This window comes from Macaca nemestrina, chromosome 6 (assembly GCF_043159975.1).
Source record: "Macaca nemestrina isolate mMacNem1 chromosome 6, mMacNem.hap1, whole genome shotgun sequence".
Classification (NCBI taxonomy): Eukaryota; Metazoa; Chordata; class Mammalia; order Primates; family Cercopithecidae; genus Macaca; species Macaca nemestrina.
In genome coordinates this window covers 52,101,599-52,125,089 of record NC_092130.1, presented here as the reverse complement: position 1 = coordinate 52,125,089, position 23,491 = coordinate 52,101,599, and the positions used below count along the sequence as shown (strand labels likewise).

The 23,491-nt window shown below is 36.8% G+C and overlaps 1 protein-coding gene across 1 annotated transcript in view; it reads right to left on the bottom strand.

The window, feature by feature from the left end:
- The window catches only part of LOC105467220 (fibrillin 2), a 275,881-nt gene that overhangs the window by 13,344 nt on the left and 239,046 nt on the right, over positions 1-23,491 (bottom strand). Inside the window, exons 48-61 of the mRNA XM_011716704.3 lie at positions 23,063-23,182; positions 19,805-19,930; positions 19,016-19,168; positions 18,173-18,238; positions 17,412-17,537; positions 16,721-16,840; positions 15,586-15,708; positions 14,996-15,127; positions 8,764-8,889; positions 7,230-7,436; positions 6,114-6,239; positions 3,273-3,395; positions 1,838-1,954; positions 1,110-1,238 (exon numbers count right to left, since the gene is read on the bottom strand). Coding sequence (XP_011715006.2) covers positions 1,110-1,238; positions 1,838-1,954; positions 3,273-3,395; positions 6,114-6,239; positions 7,230-7,436; positions 8,764-8,889; positions 14,996-15,127; positions 15,586-15,708; positions 16,721-16,840; positions 17,412-17,537; positions 18,173-18,238; positions 19,016-19,168; positions 19,805-19,930; positions 23,063-23,182 — 1,794 coding nt within the window. The remainder of the gene's footprint in view (positions 1-1,109; positions 1,239-1,837; positions 1,955-3,272; positions 3,396-6,113; positions 6,240-7,229; positions 7,437-8,763; positions 8,890-14,995; positions 15,128-15,585; positions 15,709-16,720; positions 16,841-17,411; positions 17,538-18,172; positions 18,239-19,015; positions 19,169-19,804; positions 19,931-23,062; positions 23,183-23,491) is intronic.

Sequence of the window (23,491 nt, the reverse complement as noted above, 5' to 3'; positions counted from 1 at the left end):
CGAATCTTTGAAATCTATCCATAAAGAGTAAAACAAAATTGGCATGTCTGAGGTGTGTAACAAATTTACATGGATAATTAATAAATGGTATCTTATGGGGATGGTCACAGGCTGAACTTGCATGTGGCAAACAGCTGTAGGTTCAGAATACTTTCAATGTGTCAATGATTTGAAAGATAAAATATTAAAATTGACATTTTAAACATTGAATTTTTCTTTGCTGAAAATGAGATACATATAAAAGTCCCACAAGACTTATAGAGAGCAAATTAAATACTTTAAATATACTTCTAGAGATCCAAATCATATATTTCTAAGAATAGTTAATGTTAAAAGGGTGATTAAAATCAAGAAAACTATAAATTGCAATACGATCTAAGAATGTAAGGGAAATAAATATAGTCTCATAATCCTGGCATGGGTGTTTTATAAGACACTAATCCTAATGCATTTTTCTTGTCATACACTAGTACTTGCAATATAAATAGTGAAGAACTATATGAAATTTTCTTAACTGCAAGCATGTTCTTATTTTGTTCCCACTTAAATGTTCCCTTGGATTTTACAGGAAATAGCTATTGCAGAGGAGACCAAGGTCCACTGTAGGAAAGTGAAGGAGTGAAGCAGGAGCTTGAGCCATAAAAAATAGGAACAGCCATCATTTCACCCTAGCATGTTCACTACATTTGTTCAATTCTCTATGATGACAGATTCTTTTGATATTTAATTCTTATACATTTAAGAATCATGGAACAAAGGTCAACTATTTTTTTTTTCTGGTATGCTTGTACACTACTGCAAACCATATTATGCACAGAATTCTTTTTCAACTCAATTCTTTATCAGATCTATGAGTAGTCAACAGTTACTTTAAAAGTCAATTTGTAATCACAGAATTTTTGTTTCACTGCATCTAAGTTTCCCTCTGTCTCCAAAGTGACACATAGAAATTTATGACCAGGAATCAGTTGCTGGGTCCTATTTTGTTCAATACTATTTTTTTTCTTTTTTTTTGAGATTATCCCAATTTCTCATTGAGTGTCTTGGAAGTTAAAAATATATATGGTTTACTGTTACTAGACTAAGAATTTTTGAGCAAATCAACTAACCTTCACAGTTCAGTCCGGTGGCATCAAGGGAGAACCCTCTTTGGCATTCGCAGCTGAAACTGCCTGGAGTGTTTTGACAGATTCCCTTCGCTCCACAAAGCGAAGGCTGAGACCCACATTCGTTGTTGTCTGGCAAAGCATCAAGAAGCAGAGCGTCAAACTTTCCAATTATGACATGTCTTAAATTTCATGTGAAGTAAAAAGCAATATATGAAAACCTAAGTTTCATGATGTGAAAATGGCAGTTTAGGAAAATTTATACCAAAATTCACTATCATATTAAAGACAAAAGTGGTAAGAAACAGTGTATTTCAAGAGGTTTGAGATGAGAGCATATTTTGGGGTGATTGAGGGCACACTGACGGAAAGTTCCTTAACATGTGTCTTCTAAAATAAAAGCTCAGTGTGTTTGTTAACATGTTCTAAATTACAGGGAGCCTTCAATCATACTTTGTCTGAACACCATGGTTATATTGAGAATGTGATATAAAGGCACTGCTTGAAATATGGCTACTGTGCATGTGCTTGGACTACAAAGGCCTTTTTTTCCCCCTTTGGATATTGTTCTTGAAAATATCTATATTATGAGCAACTTCTTTAGACCACTCATTATGGGGTACTGGTTATGAATATAAGTACCAGGACATTCTTCTGTTTATAATTTTAAATACAATTTTTATGCATTTACTGGAAGTTTGTAAAATTTATCATTTGTAATCCTGTCTTACCGATACAAGCAGTGTGATGCTGTGTGAAACCAGGTGGACATTTACAGGTAAACCCCCCCAGGGTGTTGACACAGAGGAACTGGCAGTTATGCTGTTTGGTTTGACATTCATCAAGGTCTGAAATTAGAGAGAAGCCAATGAAAACCACAGTAGATTATCTGGCTATATTTCCTTTCTTGTGAAGTCACAGGAGATGCACATGCTCCATTAGAAGCATTTTGTCTACATTTTTGCTGGAAGCTTCGTAGATTTCCACAGGCATATGGAAAACAGTTTCTTTTCACATATTAGGCAGAATAAATATTATGGGCTAGGATGATAGGGCAAGTAAGGCAATATATAACATAAGAAACTGAATGGCAGAATAATAGCAGTTTTCATGAACTGTTCTCAAAGCTACTATCCAAAGGTTACAATTCTTGCATTGAATGCAGTATAGTGCATGGCTGATTACTTATTCCTGTTAAAGGAAGGATTAAATAAAAATGAAACAGAATCTAGAAACTGATGAAGGTCCTAACACAAACACTAAGAGTTTCCACATTCAGATGAAAACACGGGCATTAATATTAGAGGAAGCAAAATACAGCCATCTGTAATTCTAGTCATAAATGGTGTTGATATTTGGACTCTACTAATAAAGAAACTCAAAATTTGATTTTGGCTATATTAAAACTTAATTTGGAAACTATATTTAAAATAAATGTACCACATAAGATGTAGGCAAGACTAATTCATTACTTTACAGCTTAAAAAACGCTTTAGTCATACTTATTTATAAACAATGTACAACACGGACCCATATCAGTTCACTAAACAGATCTAAGCAGTGCTTGCTATTATTTTATTTTTTTGATATGCCTTGGAAATAAAACCTCATTTTATTGAGAATAATCTATATTTTAAAAATTTCTGCAGTCCATTAATTTCATTCTGATGAGGCTTACTATAAAATCAAATATATGAGTATAATATTGAAGCTATTTTAATGATCTAATTTAGCTGGATAAATAATTACTTTTGATACTACCTAAGCAAAAAATTTAAATTTATCTATTTATTTTCACTTTTTCACAGTAAACCCATAATAAAGGTAGCTTAGAAAAATAAAAGCTTAGATAAGCAACCACAACAAAAATCTTGTTTCAGTGATTTGTTTCAATCTCTTCCCATACCAACATATTTGTTATATTTTATTTTTTAAAATTTGTGTAGTTTTCTATAAGAAGCAAACTGTTTTAACTTGGGTTTTAATCCTCTCTGCCTCCTGCAATGAGCCTATTGGTAGAGTTTTTCTTTGAGCAATAACACGGCCCCTAGGAAGGTACCTTTTAATGAAGGTGATGCACATAGCATAATCCCTGATAATCTAATATTTACACTTGAAAGAAAAGATACAGACAAGGGTCACAATTGTCAGAGACTCTTCACTCACCTTTGCATGTCTTTCCATCCTCTTGCAGGACATACCCCCTCGGACATGAACACTGATAACTCCCCTCAGTGTTCTTGCAGATGAAGTTGCATGGTTTCGGCGACTGGGAGCATTCATCAAGGTCTAAGTAAAAGTGATGCGAAGATTAAATTACTGGTTAAAAAAAAACAACTGGACTCTTTCCTCCTTCCATATTCTTACTTCATTCTTTTTGTTTTTCCTCTTCAACTTAAAGTGGAATATAGCCAGAAAGAAATGATGCACAGAATGATTTTCTCTAAAGTAATATATAGGTTTACTTTGTAAATCAATCTACGGATCTTGGGTAAATATTATGATGTCTAGACAACTGTCTGGGTTCAAAATTACTAAATTCTTTAGATTAATACACTTTGGTTTACAACCTGAGAATCATAAACTTAGTAAGAGTTTCTCTATGTTTGACACATGGATGTGGCACAAGTTCTCTTAAACTCTCTTTACGGAGGCTCCCTTAAGCATCTTGTGGGATCACAGATGGTGTTGCAAACTTTTCCACTTTCCCCTTCAGATTCAGTCCTCACCCTGGTCCACCCTGCTCTCAGGCCCAGGAGTCGGAGCTCTACGGACTCCATCCAGAGGCTCTCCCTTGCCCTCTTCTTCTGTCTGGCCCTTATTTCCTCAATTCCCTCCTGGCAAGATAGGCTCAGACTGGCTGAGTCCCTGGATCAGCTGTCACAGGTCCTCGCAAGGCACTCTTCTGAGCACAACTTTCTTTTTTCGGGTTCCAATAACCTCTGCCTCTTTTTTTTTTTGCCCAGCGGTAGTACAGCTCCAGCACACAGCACTATGCCTCCTGGCTTTTGTATACGCTGCTCACACGTGTATAGACAGTCCTTTTGTTAGACCCTCCTTGAATTGTCCTCCTTGAAATGTGCCATCTCTTTCCTACTCAGACTCTGAGTGATAGCAGACAATCTCCATTTCCTCCACATAACATATAATGTTGATGTTCACAGAATGCTGAATGCTCATGATTAATGGCCTATTCTCTATTACTCATGCTCTTCTGTTTCAAAGAAGTCAGCTGGGTTTTCTTAACCTTTTAATGCCAGGTGTATTTGTTATTGACATAGGTAATTTGATAGACTATCAAGTAAGCTAATGAAATATAAAGGAGAAAATTTTTTCTTTAATAAAAATTAAGTTGAATACTTTGGTGTTGCGGGAAGTCAGGGACCCCAAACAGAGGGACTGGCTGAAGCCATGGCAGAAGAACATACATTGTGAAGATCTCATGGACATTTATTAGTTCCCCAAATTAACACTTTTATAATTTCTTATGCCTGTCTTTACTGCAGTCTCTGAACATAAATTGTGAAGATTTCATGGACACTTATCACTTCTGCAATCAATACTCTTGTGATTTCCTATGCCTGTCTTTACTTTAATCTCTTCATCCTGTCATCTTCGTAAGCTGAGGATGTATGTCGCCTCAGGACCCTGTGATGATTGCGTTAACTGCACAAATTGTTTAAACAATATGAAATCTGGGCACTTTTTAAAAAGAACAGGAGAACAGCGATGTTCAGGGAACAAGGGAGATAACCATTAGGTATGGCCACCTGAGAGCTGGGTGGAACAGAGCCATATTTCTCTTCTTTCAAAAGCAAATAGGAGAAATATCGCTGAATTCTTTTTCTAGGCAAGGAACATCCCTGAGAAAGAGAATGTGTTCCTAGGGGGAGGTCTCTAAAATGGCCACTCTGGGGACGTCTGTCTTTTACAATTGCAGATAAGGGATGAAATAAGCCCCAGTCTCCTGTAGCGCTCCCAGGCCTATTAGGACAAGGAAATTCCCGCCTAATAAATTTTGGTCAGACTGGTTGTCTGCTCTCAAACCCTGTCTCCTGATAAGATGTTATCAATGACAATGCGTGCCTGAAACTTCATTAGCAGTTTTAATTTTGCCCCGGTCCTGTGATCTCGCCCTGCCTCCATTTGCCTTGTAATATTTTACTACCTTGTGAAGCATGTGATCTCTATGACCCACACCCTATTTGTACACTCATTCCCCTTTTGAAAATCTTTAATAAAAACATGCTGGTTTTGCAGCTTCAGGGGCATCATGGAACCTATCAACATGTGCTGTCTCCCCCGGACACCCAGCTTTAAAAATTCCTCTCTTTGTACTCTTTCCCTTTATTTCTCAGACCAGCCGACACTTAGGGAAATAGAAAAGAACCCAAGTTGAATTATCCGGGGCGGGCTCCCCCGATACTTTGGAAAGACTCAATGAAAGTCTTAAGTCCTTTCTGCCCCATGACGGTCATAAATTGGTGTGAGTGAGACAATAACAAATTGAACAAGAAAAATAAATTGTAAAACGGTAGAAGGATTCTGTACTGAGAATGCTCCGCAGCTGGAAATTTTATTTAGGTAATACTTACTTGGTATACTTTACGCAAAAAAATAGCAAAGAGAAACACGGAAAACATTCTCTTAACATACACATATTCATAAGAAAAAGCCCTTTTCCTTCATTCAAAGAGTGACAAACAAATGTGCACTTTCAATTTTAAATTAAAATATAAAATGTTGAAAGTACGTATTTGTAATTTTTGTTTCCCTCATTGAACAGACTTTTTTTTGGATGACGTAAACAATTCTCCATCCTATATCACTGGACAAAGGCCAAGTGCTGTGTGATTAAGAAGCACATTATCGAGAGGATGGCATCATTTTAATAAAATGTATATTCCAAAGCTCCATAATAAAGACACTTACTGATAATGAGTGACTTGTAGGAAACAGTAGTTGATTAGCCCCCAAATCCCCAGACATGGAGGTGCCCATCCTTACCTATACAAGATGTTCCACTGATGTCTGTGGTGTAGCCAACCTTGCAGAAGCATCGGAATGAGCCCATGGTGTTGATGCACTGACCATTGGTGCAGAGGTTTGGCATTACCTTACATTCATCAATATCTGTGGACCAAAACAACAAAAACAATCAGGAGTTAACATATACGCAAGGGTAAAACTGGTTAGAATTGAAGAGAAATTAAGAAATGGAGATGAGATAACTGCAAACATTTGTAATAGCACCGGAGCACCTGTTCATCATTCAGGTGAACGGCAACATGGATGTGACAGAAAAATAATCTCAAGTGATGGGAAGAGATAAAGGAAGGCTCTGGTGAAAGCCCTGTTTAAGACTACCCATTTTGCAATGTAAGCATGAATTAGTTTGGGAGGAATCTAGAAAGCTACCCCGTCAAAGTCCAACTAGTTTGGAATTTGTGATAATTTCCCTTGGATTGGCCTCAAATTCACATTTGCAATAGACTCTGAAGAAAAGCTTTGTGAAGAAAGGCTTTGGTTAGCAAAGTTGTCATGCACAAGGTTGGGAATTCATACAGTAAATGGAGGAAAGTTGTATGTTTTTAGGACATTAATATATCAGTTGGTTGTACAAGGAATGGAAAGGACTAATCAGTTATGAGACTTGCTAGTCTGTAAAGACACTGCAGATAGAATAAGTCCCTGTGTGCATTCAAATAAGCAATATTTATTTAAATAAGGCAAGTATAGTTTGGGGGTTATAAGCATGGTCTTTGGGTCAGACAGATGTGTTCCATTCCTGGGTCCATCCCTTAAAAAGTGTGTGATCTCGGGAAAATTACTTAATGTTACCTTAGCTTTGTGCTTCATTTGCCTCATTTGCTAAAATGGGAGTAATACATTCTACCCCTTAGGTCTGATAGGAAGAATAACTCTTAAAATCTCTAAAGCATTAGCAAAGATTATTCTTTCTATATACATATATATGAAAACACACATCAAATTTAAATATCAAAGTATAAACATTTTAGCTATTCTTTTTACTGTATCAATTTTTCACTTTTACTTCACATTTATCTGAATTCATAAAATTCAATGTGTTGATTATATGAATAAATTTCCTCATCTCCTTACCTCTTCCATCAGTTGTATATCCTGGGCCATGAGGACATATCTTTTTGTACTGGGCAGTTCCAGGAAGTGGGCAAAGCTCACACTGGTGGCCCCAGCCTCGCCCACCATCACAGCAGCATTCTGACTTAGTGACGAGATTGCGACTGCTGGATGCCATTTGACATATTGTCTGCAATACCTCTGCAAAGCAGAGTCCCTGCCGATTGTCTGAAATAGCAAAGTAGAAAGAGTTAAGGATGCGGAACTGACATTTCATTATGCTGGCTTTCAAATTAAGCAGGGCAGTCAAGAATTTCCTCCTTAGGAATAATTAAGACAGCTTAATGATTACAAAGTTTTGCTGACAGTTAAGTTCATAACATATTCTTTCACTACAGACTACAGTTTATTAAATTTGACAAAAAGTGATACTCTAATTTAGAAATAGATAAATTTTTTCCTCTAATCCATTGCCAACTAAATGATAGTGAACTACCATTTCTGTAGAATAGAAGGGAAAGGAAAATCAAATTAAATTATTTTCGTTTAAATAAGCAAATGAGTGCCAGGATTAGTTTCTGGAAAGCAAATTCTAGACTATATTTTATGAGCTTGGTACTTATTCAATCTGATATCTCATATTTTCTACATCTGAGAGACTGTTCAAACACTTGGACTGAGTAGATTTTTTAAAAATATAAACATTTTTTCTGATATAAAAGTCAATTAAATCTTTAATATAGTTTTATAAACAATCCTAGCAAAACTGTTAATAACATGAACAGAAAATTACACTTTATATGTAGGTTACTTTTCCTATTTCCTAAAAGACTGAAGTTAGTAAAGGTATAGATTGGATATAACAATAAACAAAAAAATGTTTTCTTGATCAAAAATTTCTTAGAATTTGAAGCATATGACATTGTTCAGCAAAAAATCTGATATAGTTGAAATACTCCTAAATCAAGTGATGAGTCAGTTTACTGCTCTTATTTCTTTGTTTACCTTGAATTTTACTATAGCACACTTTTTACAGCTGCCATAATTAACTACAATGATTTATAATGCATGCATTTTAGCATTAAAATACAATATAATGTCTGAGACTCGTATTTCCCATAAAAAGTTTTGTAAAGCATTTTTTTTTCTGTACCACAATATAAAAATTAACCTTCCCTGCATTTTTGAAATATGGCATTTATTTTGCATTAATTGTGGCAGAACTTACCTCATATTGCAAATATTTTCTTTGGGAATTAAGTCGTCCTCTGATGTAAGTTTTACTGAAGCCAAATTTTCCAAAGAGCTTAATTAATCTTAATTTTGGAAAGACTATTTAAGATTGTTATTTACATTACACATAGATGTGCATATAACACACACATGAACAAATATATCATTTTAATAGCTGTGCACCTTTAGGAAGAAGCATGTGGATTATTGAGATTGGGGGATTTGTTTAGCAGACAAGAATATATATGTGGAGCTCTTCTGTGATGACATCACGAACAGATGTTTTATCTACCAAGTATAAAATATTTGGATGTCAACTTACCAAGGCACTCAGTGCCTGAAGAACTTGACTGGAATCCTTCATTACACTCGCACCTATAGCTTCCAATAATGTTAACACAACGTCCGTTTTCACAGATTCCTGGCTTGGTCCTGCATTCGTTTTCATCTTTAGGAAAACAAACAATATGAATAATGAGAAAACTGTAAAATTATAATTTACAAGCTATCTCCTAATGGGTTATATCTTATTTAACACTTCTTTGCCAAAATACTAATATGATGAGATTAAAAATGGTAATGTGTGAATATTAATATATTTTTAGCTTTACTTCATCCTTCTAGGTGGGTTCTTTCTTAAGATAACGTTTTCTTCTTCTTTCTTTTCTTTATCCTCTGCAGAGGAGGGATGGTGTTAATATATAGAATTGGAAATTGGCCTCCAAAAGGGATAGAATTGCCCTGAGACACGAGGCAAGGATGGGAACTCTGGGGAAAAGAATTCAGTTTCTGTGATATTGGAGAAAGGGTGGGGAGAGGGGTGGTGGGTATTGGGTAGGGATGATGAGTAGAGTAAAAGCCACACAGGCCAGGAATAAAGGACAAGCTCCTAAATTGGTTTTGAGTAAAATCACAGGAACAACTGTGGTCTGTGAGGGTAGTTCATGGGACAGGAAATTTAAGTAATACTGCTCTTTTGGTTGGTGATAAATAAACCTACTTCAACAAAATTGTTTTTATTAAAATTCTCTATGTCCTTACTTTTTGGGCTTTTTTGATGTTCTGTAAATTTTGTTTGAGATTTTTTCAAAGCTATGTTGTTAGAAGCGTAAGAGAGCACATGACAATTACGCCTTTTTGATAATTTGCTCCTTTCATGTTTATACTTAAACACTTCTTAAATTTACTGCCACTTATATTTGCATGCACTTTGCCTTTATTAGCATTTGCCTTGAATATTTTTATTTTCAACCTATCTCAGATTTCAATTTTGGTACTACAATTCTATTAAAGAGAACCTAGCTGAATTTTTAAAAACACATTTATCTTTTAACCAGCAATTTAAACCACTTACGTCTGTCATGATTACTGATGTGTTTAGAGTCTTACCTGCCATTTTATATTGTTTTATATTTATTGTGTGATTGTCCTCTTCCTATGCCCTCCTTTTCCCTCTGAACTCATATTTGGAAGGTACAGTCTTCTTTCTATTCTTACAGTGGAAACCACTGAACAACTTCAATACACATTCTTAATGAATAATTTTCTATCAATGCCAAGAAGTATCCGTTTTGAAAGCTGTGGGCCACAGTAAGCACTCTGCATAAATTTCCTTATCTCTGCTCTCTCCCTGAACCACCTGCCATGTTGATGTTATCTAGAAGTTTTGGTTTGTTAATTTTTAGTGTGCCATCAGCGTCTGTTTAAGTTAATGAGGCTTACTGGTTTCTTGGCTGACCATTGTTCCACTTACATTATTGCTTCCTCTTGAATTAATTAAAAAAATTAGCATATGTAGTTCAGTAATTATTTAAGAGGGGTATACGTATTCTAAAACAGATTTCCAACCATGTCTTCTTTTGTTTTCATACTTGATTTGAATACAGAATTTTAGTTCAAAATTATTTTCCCTTAGAATGCTTTCAAAATATTGCTCCTATATTTATTTATTTATTTTAACCCAGTGTTACTGTTCAGTTTTAGGAAATCTGGTTTTTCTCTCTGGAAGTTTTAAGGATGTTCATTTTCTTCTTAGTGTTTTGAAATTCACCATGATGTGCCTCCTGCGATTTATTTTCCTCTTTGAGAAAAAAACCACTTACTTCAGAAATTTAAAGGTATATACGAAAGTAATGAGTTATGAATTAAAAAGTTTTTTAGTTTATTATTTCTAGAATCGGAGGGTGCAAGGTCTGTTGCCTTGATCTAATCCTATCCTTAATGTAATTCACCCTGATTTTGAATTATATTTGATTTGTCTGAATGATTTTTTTTCAAAAAGGGCTCTTGAACTAAAAGCATTCTTGGAAGAACTCAGCATATACTGCCTGAGTTCTTCCAAGTTTGATTATGTATAATAAAGCTTCTGCTGTAGTACATAATTTGTGCTTCAAATTCTTAGATTAATTTTGCTTTATTGACATTGGCATTAAGAATTACTGAGAAGAGGTTGAAAAAAAAGGCCTGATTTTTTTTTTTCTGTTGAAATTTGTAACTTCAATAGGGTATATCTTGGAGTGATGTTGCTCTATCTAAATAATGTTGATTTCCAGCATTGTACTTTCTACCCTTTGATAATTTGTGGGCTGCATCAGGATTGCCAATTACTGACCTTTCCATTGTCCATCACTCTTGCCCAATGCGCCCCTACTTCTAGCTACTCTATGTCCAATCCAGTGCAGCATGACAGGCTAGAGGAAAACAGGCCTCATTTTAATGAGACTCAAGACTCAAGACTCAAATCTCAAATGGGTACGTGATCCTCCCTCAACAATCCTGCTATGCTTCTTAGTATCTTCACACTCCCATTTTCTAAAATGACACTACACACACTCAGACACATCAGACATCTCTCCGCTGTGAACCACCTGGCTGTACCCTCACTTTCAACCCTTTGTCCTCTTCCAACAGCTAAACTATCTTTGTTTTTTCTCTGAGGCCAGCTCTTATACTGGTACTCTAGATTGCCTTCCCAGATTTCACAATACTCCCTTTTCAAGGAATCATTCCCTCAGCATAAATTCTCTAGTAACTTTCGTCTTGAAACAATACAAAGAACTCTCTTATTCACCTATTACCCCTCTAGCTGCTGCCATATGTATTGATTCCTTTTCAGAATAAAATTTCTGGAAGAATGATCTATGACAATAAATTCCGCTTCCTTATCACTGATTGTTTCCTTAATGTCGTGTGCTCCACTGAAACTTCCTGAAGAAGTCACCAAATCTAATTACAACTCTATGTTACTCTACATCTTAGTAGCATCATACAAAAACGGCCACTTTAGTTCTCAGGACACCACACGGACATGGAGAACTTCCTATCTTGCTGGCTACTCTTTCTTAGTCTCCTACTATTTTTAGTCACTTTAAATACTGGAACAACCACAGTCCAGTCTCCTGGGAAGGAGCCCTGCTCCTTCTACTCTCCAGGATCTCTCTCTCGGTGTTCTCAGTCAATCCCATAATTTTTCAAACACTATTTGCTAGCAATTTACATCTATGGCTCATGAATATGTCTGCTGACTTGATGTTCCCACTTGGAAATCTAGTACGTATCTGACACTGAACACAACCAAAATAGAACTTTCATTCTTCTGTGTCCCCAACCAAACCTGTTTCTTACAATCTTTTCCATATCAGCTAATAGTAGCATCAAGTAAATTATTATAGTAAGCTAATTTACTTTAGTTGCTCAAGCAAAAATCCTGGGACTTATCTTTTATACATATTCAATCAATCCATCAGCAATCCAATCTGTTGATTATTTCCAACACATTTTCTGAATCTGTCCACTCCTTTTCCACACTACGGTGGCCCTAATCTGAGCCTCCTTTTTCTCTCATCTGGATGTTTAAGATGGTCACCTAAATGAAACTCTTGTTTCTGCTACCACCTCCTTAAAATCCATTACCTATAAGGCAGCCAGATATCTTTAAAAATGTAAAATAGAAAATAACAACAACTAATACTTAATTGAAATTTTACTCTATGCCAAGCACTGTACTAAGGGTTTCACGTGAATTTTTAAATTTAACCCTCCCAATAATCCTATGAAATTGTGCTCAAAATTCCTATTTGTTTTTACATGAGGAATCTGAGGCACATATTTAAGCCAACTTGCCCAGGGTCACAGAGCTAGCAGATATGAACCTAGATTGCTAACATTTATAGTCCATCCCCAGGGCCCATACTCCGAGTCACTCTGCCATAACACTTTGAGCATAAAACCAAATTCCTTTCCAAGGCATCTGCCTACCTTTAGACCCACTTCATGCCACTCTCCTGCACAAACTTCAGCTACACTGGTCTTGTGTAATTATTCATCTTTGAACAATTTTCTCCAGTTCAGCTACTTGCTGAAAAATAGTGTAGCAGGTCACAGGTGCTACACTGGGCCTAATGTGTAGTTTCAATTCATATTTGTTGTATGAACATCTTCTTACCAAATCTGTCATGCTCTCTATCCTTGGGGCACTACGCTCGGGCTTCCAGGTAATTTAGGGAGTCATGTGTCTCTGACAAAGTTCTTAAAGCCTTAGAATCTCTGATAGTTGCTGCTTCTCCTCTTCCTGCTACACCTCTGGCAGCTGCCATGTCTAGGAGACTAGTTTGTTGATAATTAAATAGCATCTCAGTATTTTCTCGTTTGTGTCTACCTATCTTCACACTGCAGTGTAGAAATGGGTCTACAAAAACACTCCATACTTTTCTCATTTGCTTATGTCTATGATCTTCTAATCAAAGATGGTTGGATAAACTTTCAAAAATTGGGACAGTCTGCCAAAGTCTAAAGAAGAAAATTTAATGATCTTGGTAAAACAATGTTCTACTTATCAGATTTCTTGATTCATTTATTTGTTTAAGAAATAATTACTGAGGCATAATATATTGCATAGTCAAGTTTCCATCTCTGATTAGGTTTACGGTTTTCATTAAAGAGGTTTTAGATTTCCTGCATAATTTCCCTTAACTGTAATGCTTTTAGTTTCTGCTGCAATCGACTCTTTTGGCTAATTCTGTTTGATTCCAATTTCATGCATTGGCATTTTTATTGATTGTTTTTGTGGCTTTATTTTTCATCCTGACTTTTGTAAATACTTTTTGTTTGTAATAATATTTTTGCTGTTTTTAAACTGGAATTGCTAGTTGTGAAAACATATTGTTTGCATGAAAGTGTTCTACAAAGAGTTTTGTGATGATCAAAAAAATTTTTCAGACAGACATTTCAGCTGTCAGCATGGTATAATGAAAAGCTTGAGGATCAGAAAAGTTTCAGAACCTGTACCTTTTGTAGTGCTGTTTAACAATGAAAAGAATACAAGTGTAGAATGCTGCCCTGGGTCTTTTCTTTGAAAAAGTAAGTTCAGAGGATGACAGAATGTTAAGAGCTAGAGCAGATACACCCTTCCCCAACACACGCCACCACCACTCCTATCAATCATGCAGACTAGGTTTCTCACTGTATGCAGATGAAGTAACTGAGGAACAGGGAACTGAATCACTTTCAAGTCATCTAGATCATTTATGACAGATCCACAACCAGAAACCTGTGTTCTTAATCTGGTCACAGTGCTTACTCCCTCCACCCTAAAAACACATCTTCAAATGTAATAAAGATAGTATAAAATTCAGCTAGTTATAAAAATAAGAAATTTATATGCCTAAAAATTAAAACACATTTCTAAGTATTTTAGCCAATCTCTGATTAAACAGCACATACATGCATTATTTTCATTCAAATAAATTAAAAGAGAAATAAATGAAAATAAATTTCATGTACAGTAAGAAGACAGGATGATTAACAATGCTGATTTCCTTTCTTCTATACATAGTTATTAGCATTTTGCCCTGTGCTAGACTTGGAGGAACACACACTATGACTTAGGAGTTTAGGTTAATCTTCTGAGATAACAGATCTTGGAAGAATAGTGTTTTTGAAAGAACCACCACATAACTACATCTATGTAGGTCTATTTTTAACTTTATTAAGTACTGTATTTGAATGAAATATCTAACAAATGAAGAAAAGAAAGAAACTAAAAAATCCAATTATAATTTGTTGCATATATTATTTTTTATGACACATGTAATTCAGAATAGTTCAGAAACTCACTCTTTTGTGAAAAAATTAAAATTGACAGATTTTAAATCTAAAATCACCTCAGACTAGTTACTTCTAATCTCAATGTCTTCCCTAGCAGTAATTCCTTCTATGAATTAATAGAAGAACCACCCTAGTTTATCTTTTTAAATATTTTTCTATATATTTACTTGGTTACATATGTACCTACAGAACACATATAGTTTTATTTACAATTTTCTTTAAAATATGAAAAATCAAAAGGGCAGGTATTCTTGAGCAGGCATAAGTGCCACAATCCAGAACCTATTATATTAGCAGAGACCCTGAGATGGAAGAAAGCTAGCTGTACCACTGCCTTAACACATCTGGAAAAATAGTTCGCTTGCAGTTAAGATGAGGTGGGAGCAGTGCCATTAAGTAGGCTGGGAGTGGAGGCATTACATAAGCAGACACCTTCCCTTACCGCTTACCTACACAGCCCTCTCCATCAGGCCTTCGGGCCATTCCAGGAGGGCAGATGCACATGAAGGTGCCGATGAGATTCTTACACATCATGCCCCTAGATTCACAGTCATGTAACCCTTCAGCACATTCGTCCAGATCTAGAACAAAAAACAAAAATAGGAAATTATCTGGAGCAAGCTGTAGTTCAGTACTTTTAAGTCATAGGTGTGGTCTTCTGACACTTAACATGTAATCTTATGGTGGGACAGAGAAAGGAGAAGCCCAGCTGTTGTCAGCTACTGGCTATATTCCAGATGAGTAAGTTTCAGTACTGCTCATAGTGATAAGAAGTTCAGGGAAGGGCAATCTTTGCTTTAATAAGAATCCAAGAGTGTGACAATAGTGGGCTTCTCAACCCACCTTATCTCTGACTTGATTTTACAAAAATACCATCATGTGTCTTGTTATCTAGGTATGGAAATCCACTAGCAAAATGCTGTCATATGTATATTTCTGTAAAGCTCTAGAAGAAATTAGTTGAGAACTGTAAAATTATTAAAATGTATCTCCAGCATGACAAATAAGGTTCAAACTACTCCCATGTCTGTGGCCTTACCTTTGCACATCTTTTGATCTTCCCTGAGGGCATAGCCAATTGGGCACGTGCATTCATAGGACCCAAACGTGTTCATGCAGCGGAAAGCACACAGCAGTGGGTTCTGGGCACATTCGTTGATATCTGACCAAAGAAATGGATAGGCATGTGCTCAGCTTAGAGTTCTAATTATTTATATAACTAGATGTTGATGTCATTTACTTGGCGGTCATACAGAAAGCAATAGAATAGTAGAACTTATTACACATCTGGTATGCAGAATTCAGTACCTAACAAACTCATCTTTCAAAAATAACAGCTATAAACTCTGGAAAGAATATAAAAACTACCTGAAGTTTTTAGTGGTGAGCTGAAAGTCAGAGCAAACCACCAGTAGGGAGCAATTTCACATTGATTTGGCTTCTTTCTTTCTGAAATTACCCTCCAGATGACCATGGCCTGGCAGTGCTGTCATCTGGTAGCTAACTCTCCAGTAGAAACTTTCTGAGATTCCATCCAGAGGAACCAGGGGAGGGAATCTCAGGGCAACCAAGTCTGCTAAAGAGAGGGGAACCCTGGAAAGAAGAAGGCCAGGGAAGGAGAAACACTATGTGTTTTTCATCTAGTCAGCTCAAGTGGCATGACTGTACTATGCATGTGTGGGGCAAAATCAAGAATGCTAGTGAGTAGGTTTTAACAAACTGATAGATGAGCCATCGCCCTTCTCAAGCCTGAGAGTCTGCTATTGTGCCAACTAGAGATGACTGTCTGCTAAGACAAATACATCAATATTCTTCAGAGTAATATAACTGATTTCAAAGCATATCTTTCACAATATCCAGAATATAAATCCAACATTAACAAATATACTGAAAAGGCAGGAAACCGTGACTCCATTTCAAGGGAATAGACAATCAAGAGAGGCCAATCCTGAGATGACCCAGATGCTGGAATGATCAGACAAGGGCTTTACAGCAGCTATTGTAACTGTACTAAAGGAAAACTAAAAACCAACAAACCAAACAAAAAACCCAAAAAACAAAAAAGCCCACCATATGCTCACCAGCAGAATACCAGAAACTATATAAATAAATATCGAGATATTAAAAACTTTCTATGTCAAGAAGAAGTAATATTTAAGACACAGATCACTTGCCTTCACAATTCATCATGGGCCCTGGCTCAAAGCCTTCATTGCAATTGCATTCAAAACTCCCAATAACATTGGTGCATGTACCATTTCCACACGGATTGCCAATTGAACACTCATCAGTATCTGAGAAAAGAATAACAAGAAAGTGCCACAATGACATTTTAGTTTAACAGGAGCATGCCCAGGAAGACCCACGCTTGGCCCTCACCCATTTCCAGGATCTGAGAAGGGCACATGTAACCCTGGCATCCCTTGGGCCTTGGCTGGCTGGCTGTTATGCAGTGCAGAGGATCTGAAGGATCAGTGTGCAATGCTCTGGCCCCCAGGCAGCAATACTTGCCCTAAAGATGACAAATTCAGAAGAAGGATGTGGTCTTCTGCTTCAAAAGCAGGCATGGAAGAGCACAGAGTAAAATGGATTTCATGTCCAATGAGAAATTTTGGCAATTGTAAGTCTCTAGGACACATAAGATTTTGTATGTTTGGTTGAAGACAGAGGTTGGTAACTCTCTCCATCTTCACGTAAATCAGGTCTGACTGGAAAATGTAAGACTGGTGAAGAAGGTGCCACTACTAGCTATTTATCCCGGATTTGTAAATCCTAACATCACCCAGGGTGCCTGAGAGACCTTTTACTGAATATGAGAAATAAAATAGAACTTTAAAATCTCTATAGTGTGGAGCCAACACTCACCCACACAGCGTACTCCAGTGTAGTCAAGGTTGTAGCCCATTGGACACTCACAGCGAAAAGATCCGTCAGTGTTGACACACTGACCATTTGAACAAATGCCTGGGCTCTCAAGACACTCATTGACATCTAAAATATAGAACTGCCCGTTAATTTCCTCATATAAAAAGATATGCCGGCTGGGCGTGGTGGCTCACGCCTGCAAATCTCAGCACTTTGGGAGGCTGAGGCAGGTGGATCACCTGAGGTCAGGAGCTGAAGACCAGCCTGGGCAACATGGCAAAACCCCATTTCTACTAAAAATACAAAAAAAATTAGCCAGGTGTGGTGGTGCACACCTGTAATCACAGCCACTTGGGGAGGCTGAGGCAGGAGAATCACTTGAACCTAGGAAGTGGAGGTTGCAGTGAGCTAGATTACACCACTGCATTCCAGCCTGGGTGACAGGTGAGACTCCATCTCAAAATAAATAAATAAATAAATAAATAAATAAATAAAAAGATATGCCAATACTGTGTATGTCTATTCAACACAGAGTTGTAAATACTTCTTTTGTCAGAGAAATATGTAATGTATTTCATATATCATGATATAGTCTTATGATATAGGTATAATGTATATGATACAAAATAAGGGTTATATATGTCCATTAAATACAATATACTATATGTTATATAGAAAAGTTAGCATGAGTTATAAAATAAATGTAAAATAATATGTTTGTATTAAATAAGAATACAGAAATAAAATATATCAAAGCGCACCTTCACGTGTATCATGAAGACTAGGGACAGTTCCATGGCCATATGGACACAAATCCTGAAATGCAACTACAAAGAAAAATACAAATTCTCCATTATTGAAGACTTGAAATTATCAGAGAACTTAAGAAAGGATGAACAATATACATGAAATTACACTTATGTTTCCGTTACAAAGCTGTCTATAACAAGAGTCTTTTATTTTTATGATTTAGTTCAAAAGCATATTTAGTGAGGGCCACCTTCTAGGGTGCCACCTGCTCAGTGCTCCTGGTTCTTTCTGTTTGCTCATTTAAAGCTGAGCAGCTAAAGAGACCTTCCCTGCCCATCACACTCAGAAGCTATCCCTAACCTAGAGGCCAAGTCAGCTGGAGTTTGCTGGGATTTATCCTATAATTTATGCATGCCAACGAGACCTGAGGCTATTGATCTTTTCCTGTAAAGGGCCATTGTGCTGACTCAGCTTCTCAGAATTTAATGTAACATTCTGAGAGCCACGGCCTGCGATACAATGCCCACATAGGACTCCTGCAGCAACTCGGAATATAATTTCCATTCCCTTCTTTCTCCTGCCTTGGACTTCTCAAATTCATACTTCTGAAAGCAAGTAATACTAACCTTGGAGGTGGGGAATGAAATAAAAGGGTAACACCACCTGTGCTCACACATGTCTTATTCAAAAGCTGAAAGAAGTTTCTCAGGCTAGGTTGTTCAATGAACCATCAAAACTTATATGCAAGGAGATGACCTCACCCTCAAAATATTCATAAATTACATGGTTAAAGCCACTCTGGCAAATATTCAAAAACTGGTACACAAAGTGCTGTTTGATGTCATTGCTCTTACCTTCATCGTCTTTGGGGCACAGCTCACAGGGGTCCCCCCAGCCCTCTCCTGGCATCTTACTACAGCAGCATTTTGCTTTTGTGGTGTTGAAAGCTTTGGGCACAGAACACTTTCCATTTTCAAAATTTGTGAAGCAGAAGCTCTGGCGAGTATCTAATCAAAAAAGCAAATATTACAGATGGAATTATTTTGTAACACTGTTTGGACAGAACATTTCTCATTGTAGAACACGCGATGCAGACTAGATCAACAGTTAAGACAGGTCTGGAAATCTTCAATTGCTGATTTCATTTGCCAATTTAGATTGACCTGGCTACAAAATTATTTAATTTTTTAATATGCTTAAAATATTTTTATAATGTGCTAAGGAAATTCGAGAAATCATGCTCAGTATTAAAATGATTTCCACTCTTTTCTCACTGTTGTGTGATAGCCTAAGAAAAACAATTGAGGTAACTTTCAGTAAGTTACATCACACCAAAAGCAACGCATACACCAATATATAAAAAAGCTATGCCAACAACAAAATTAACATAGTCATTCTGATAAATCAGAATAAGAATTTTTCTTTTAGTAAAAATGTTTATAAAAATGTAGAAACAGTGGCAATAATTCAAAGTACCTTAAAAATTGTTCACTGCGTATGTTTGAGACCTAAATTTTTAACTTGCAGATGTATTTTAGCAGAGACATTTATTTTGTCAGGACTAATACCAGCATGATGGTTTACAATCCAGCTTTAAAGTTTCTAAGGGTGAACTGTGACAGTGAAGTCATTCCAAATCTTACCAAAGCATCTCCGTCCATTATCAGATAGTACGAAGCCAGGGGGGCAGAGGCACTGGAAGCCCCCTGGAGTATTAGTACAGGAACCAAAAAGACAAATGTTGGGATCTTCATCACATTCATTTATATCTGCAGAACAGGGGGAGTATTTATTAGTCATTCAACACTTGAAAATAAACAACTGTCCATACTAGCATAGTCCACTAGCCAGTTGATATTTCAGACAAGAGATGACATTATGTTGTATGTTTAATTTATTCATAAAAATAAACTATTATTGCTTCAGAAGTCAAAAGTTATATTCGATTTCAACCAACCATGTGCCAGAGAGTCCCAAGTCCATGTCCACCTTCCTGTTTTTGATCTTTAGGGGTGTATGTATGTCTACCTGCCTACCTGACATGAACAACTCCACGTCTCATGGGCATTGCAGGCTCCATGTGGCCAAATGTTCTACGAACTGGTCCCCGTCTCCCTGATATCTCTCTCTCAGTAATCCAAATTGTGATCCCCAAGTCACCCCTATTTCTCTCCTTTTTTCACTCCACATGCAAGCAGAACGTGGCAGCCAGTTCTACCTTCTTAGGACTTCCACAGCCATCATCATTTGCCACCAGTCTCTCAACTGATGTCTACATCTCCCTGTCTTCTTCTTGTCACCTTGCCACCAGGGGTGCCTTTCTAAAACGTCCATCTGATAACATTTGAAAATCTGTGCCTATGGAACTGGAGGGCTGAGACATATTTTGACAGAGTTATCATTTCCCCTCTTCCCCAGAACACTTCCTGAAAATAAATAAGCATGTGTGCCTCACTAGTGATTTTCCGTCATTTTTTGTGGGAAGTACTTATTTAATGGAATGTTTTAACCACATGAAAAAAATATTACTTTTCAGGTACATTAGAATGTAAGCTCCATGAGGACATGACATGTCTGTCTGGCTCACGGTTGAACCTTCAGCTTCTAGCATGGTATATGGCACATACAAGTTCTCAGTTCATGTTGGGAGAAGTTTAACAAAAGAGTCATCACAGCCCTTCTATAAAATGACAAAAAACTGCAGAAACCAACCCACCCCTTCAAACAACAACAACAAAAAAAAACAAAAAAATACAACAACTCCTGCAATGGCTCCATACTGACCGCAGGCCTGAATTCAGTCTTCTGAGCCAGCCATTCTATGCTCCTTATTGTGCTCATGCTACCTACATTTCCAAATAGCCTCTTCCGTTCTCTTTCTTTGGTTGATCAGGAAATTCCTATCCAACACTTAAGAGTGACCTACACAATCATTGATCCTCTGTGACAGGCTTTCTTGAACTGCTACCCTCTCACAACTACCACAATGATCCCTAACCTCCTGTGGTGCTCCCATCTCCTGAATGGACCTCCAGTACAGTGTCTGTCATATTGTATTATAAGGACGTCTTCACAGAACAGGTTTATTTACAAAATAGGTCTCTCCCCTTAGGTAGCAAGCTACCCCAAAGCAAAGATGATGTTCCTGTATTTCCAGCACCTAGAAAGGTGCCAAATGTTCACTGTAATACCCACTAAACGTAGGAATGAATTTATATCTGTGCAGGGTATGTATACACATATTGATGTATGTGTGTGTGTGTGGTCATGTTAGAATGTCATCTGGGAAACATTGGTAGAAAGGATACTAGTCTGAAGAAAATCTTCTTATAGTGAAGTAAGTTAATTAAAAAACATTTTTTCACACTTTGGGAGGCTGAGGCGGGTGGATCACTTGAGGTCAGGAGTTCGAGACCAGCCTGGTCAACATAGTGAAACCCCGTCTCTACTAAAAGTACAAAAATTAGCCAGGCATGGTGGTGGGCACCTGTAATCCCAGCTACTCCGGAGGCTGAGGCAGGAGAATTGCTTGAATCCAGGAGGTGGGGATTGCAGTGAGCCAAGATAGTGCCACTGCACTCCAGCCTGGGTGACAGAGTGAGACTCCATCTCAAAAAAAAAAAAAGTAATAAATTAAAACCATTTTTTCAGAGATGCAAACTAGTGTCATTGCTAATGACAGATAAAGGAAAAGGAAATATTTCTGAAACTTAATAAATAATAATATATGATATCTTAATAAAATATATCCATACTTTCATTAAGAGGACAGGTAGCCAAGATTGCCTCATACAAGGAGGCATATGTATTTCTATTTCCCTCCTAGTGGCTGACACACTACTTTAATTATCATTCCATAAAGAGAAGGATCACAGAGACAAAGAAGAATCAAGATTGAGCATGAGAAAAGAAAATGGAAGAACAACAGGGTCTTAAACTTTTCAAGAAACTTCTTACTGAGATGATTCTAGTATTATTGTTTATTAATTTTTAAATATTAAAAACACTAGACAATCTTATAACGAACTATACAAATCAGAATGACTAGGGGATACTCATGATATCTAATTATGTGGTCTGAAGAATAATTAAATTCTATGAAGTAAACTGCTTCCTTCTGCCCTATTTAATTCCTTTAAATATGAACAGTAGAATGATATATCTTTAGGTAGAATCTTGCCAAGGGTGACAGAATTATAAAAAATTGGATAACTCAAAGGCAAAAAAATATCCTTAGCATCTTTTCACGTTAGAAAAACCACACTAAGATGCTGGTGCTTCTGAATTTCAACGAGGCTGTAAAAAATAATTTGTATAAAAGTGAAATAAAGTGAACTGTAAAAAAAGTGGGACTTCATCATGTCCACTAGGCAATTCAAGGACCCACTTTTGATGCGGTTACAGAGTTCATGTGTGCTGGAAGAGTTTCAACAGAAAAACATCTGTTATGACAAATGGATTAATATTTTCTGCTCTGACATGAGGCCTTCCCAAGGAAAAGAATGTCTCAACAGCATTGTCAAGATTTTTCTGCTTCACATTTCTAAGACTCTAGACACCTTTAATAGCTGTTTTAAAACTGGGTGTCAAAGATTACAATTTTTGTAGACGCTCTTTAAATTCATTGAAAGTCTCTGTTGACATTTGAAAAAAAGATTAGCGTATGCTGAAAATTCTTTGACTAGCATTAGACTTCTGGTGATGAAAAAATCCTACATCCCCAAGTTTTTTATTCTCACCATCATTTCTGATGGTTCAGTAAAACAGACATAGGCAGCGATATGTTTAATTCCTTAGGTCAGCATGCTTGCAATGGTTGGCACTTAGTATGCTTCCAGAGTCTCCACCGTGTCTTACTATACTGAGCTACCTGTGGGCCTCAGAATAAATGTTAGTCTTACCAATGCAGTTCTCGCTTTTTACTTCATACCCTGGGGGACAGATGCATCTGAAGGATCCCTCCAAATTCTGACAGGTACCAGGAGAGCAAGAGCCAGGAAGGGCGACACACTCATTAGTGTCTTTAGAGAAAAAGAAGAGAAAAAATAATTTAAGCATGAGATAATTGTTGCATACATTTATCTGTCTGCCAAATGATATTAACATGAACTCACAAGTCCTCTGATCTACTGGGTCACCATGAACACATATTCCCAGAGATACTCTTCCGACATCTTGGATATTTCCTATTTGGCAAGTGGCTAATTTTCTTGATTTGTTTCCTTTGCCTACTTTTCTTAAGACATGGACAGCCTCAAGCTCTGTCCCCAGTAAACACATTGCCTATGAGATATTCCCATTGTTGATACCTTATGCTAAAATTTTCCATC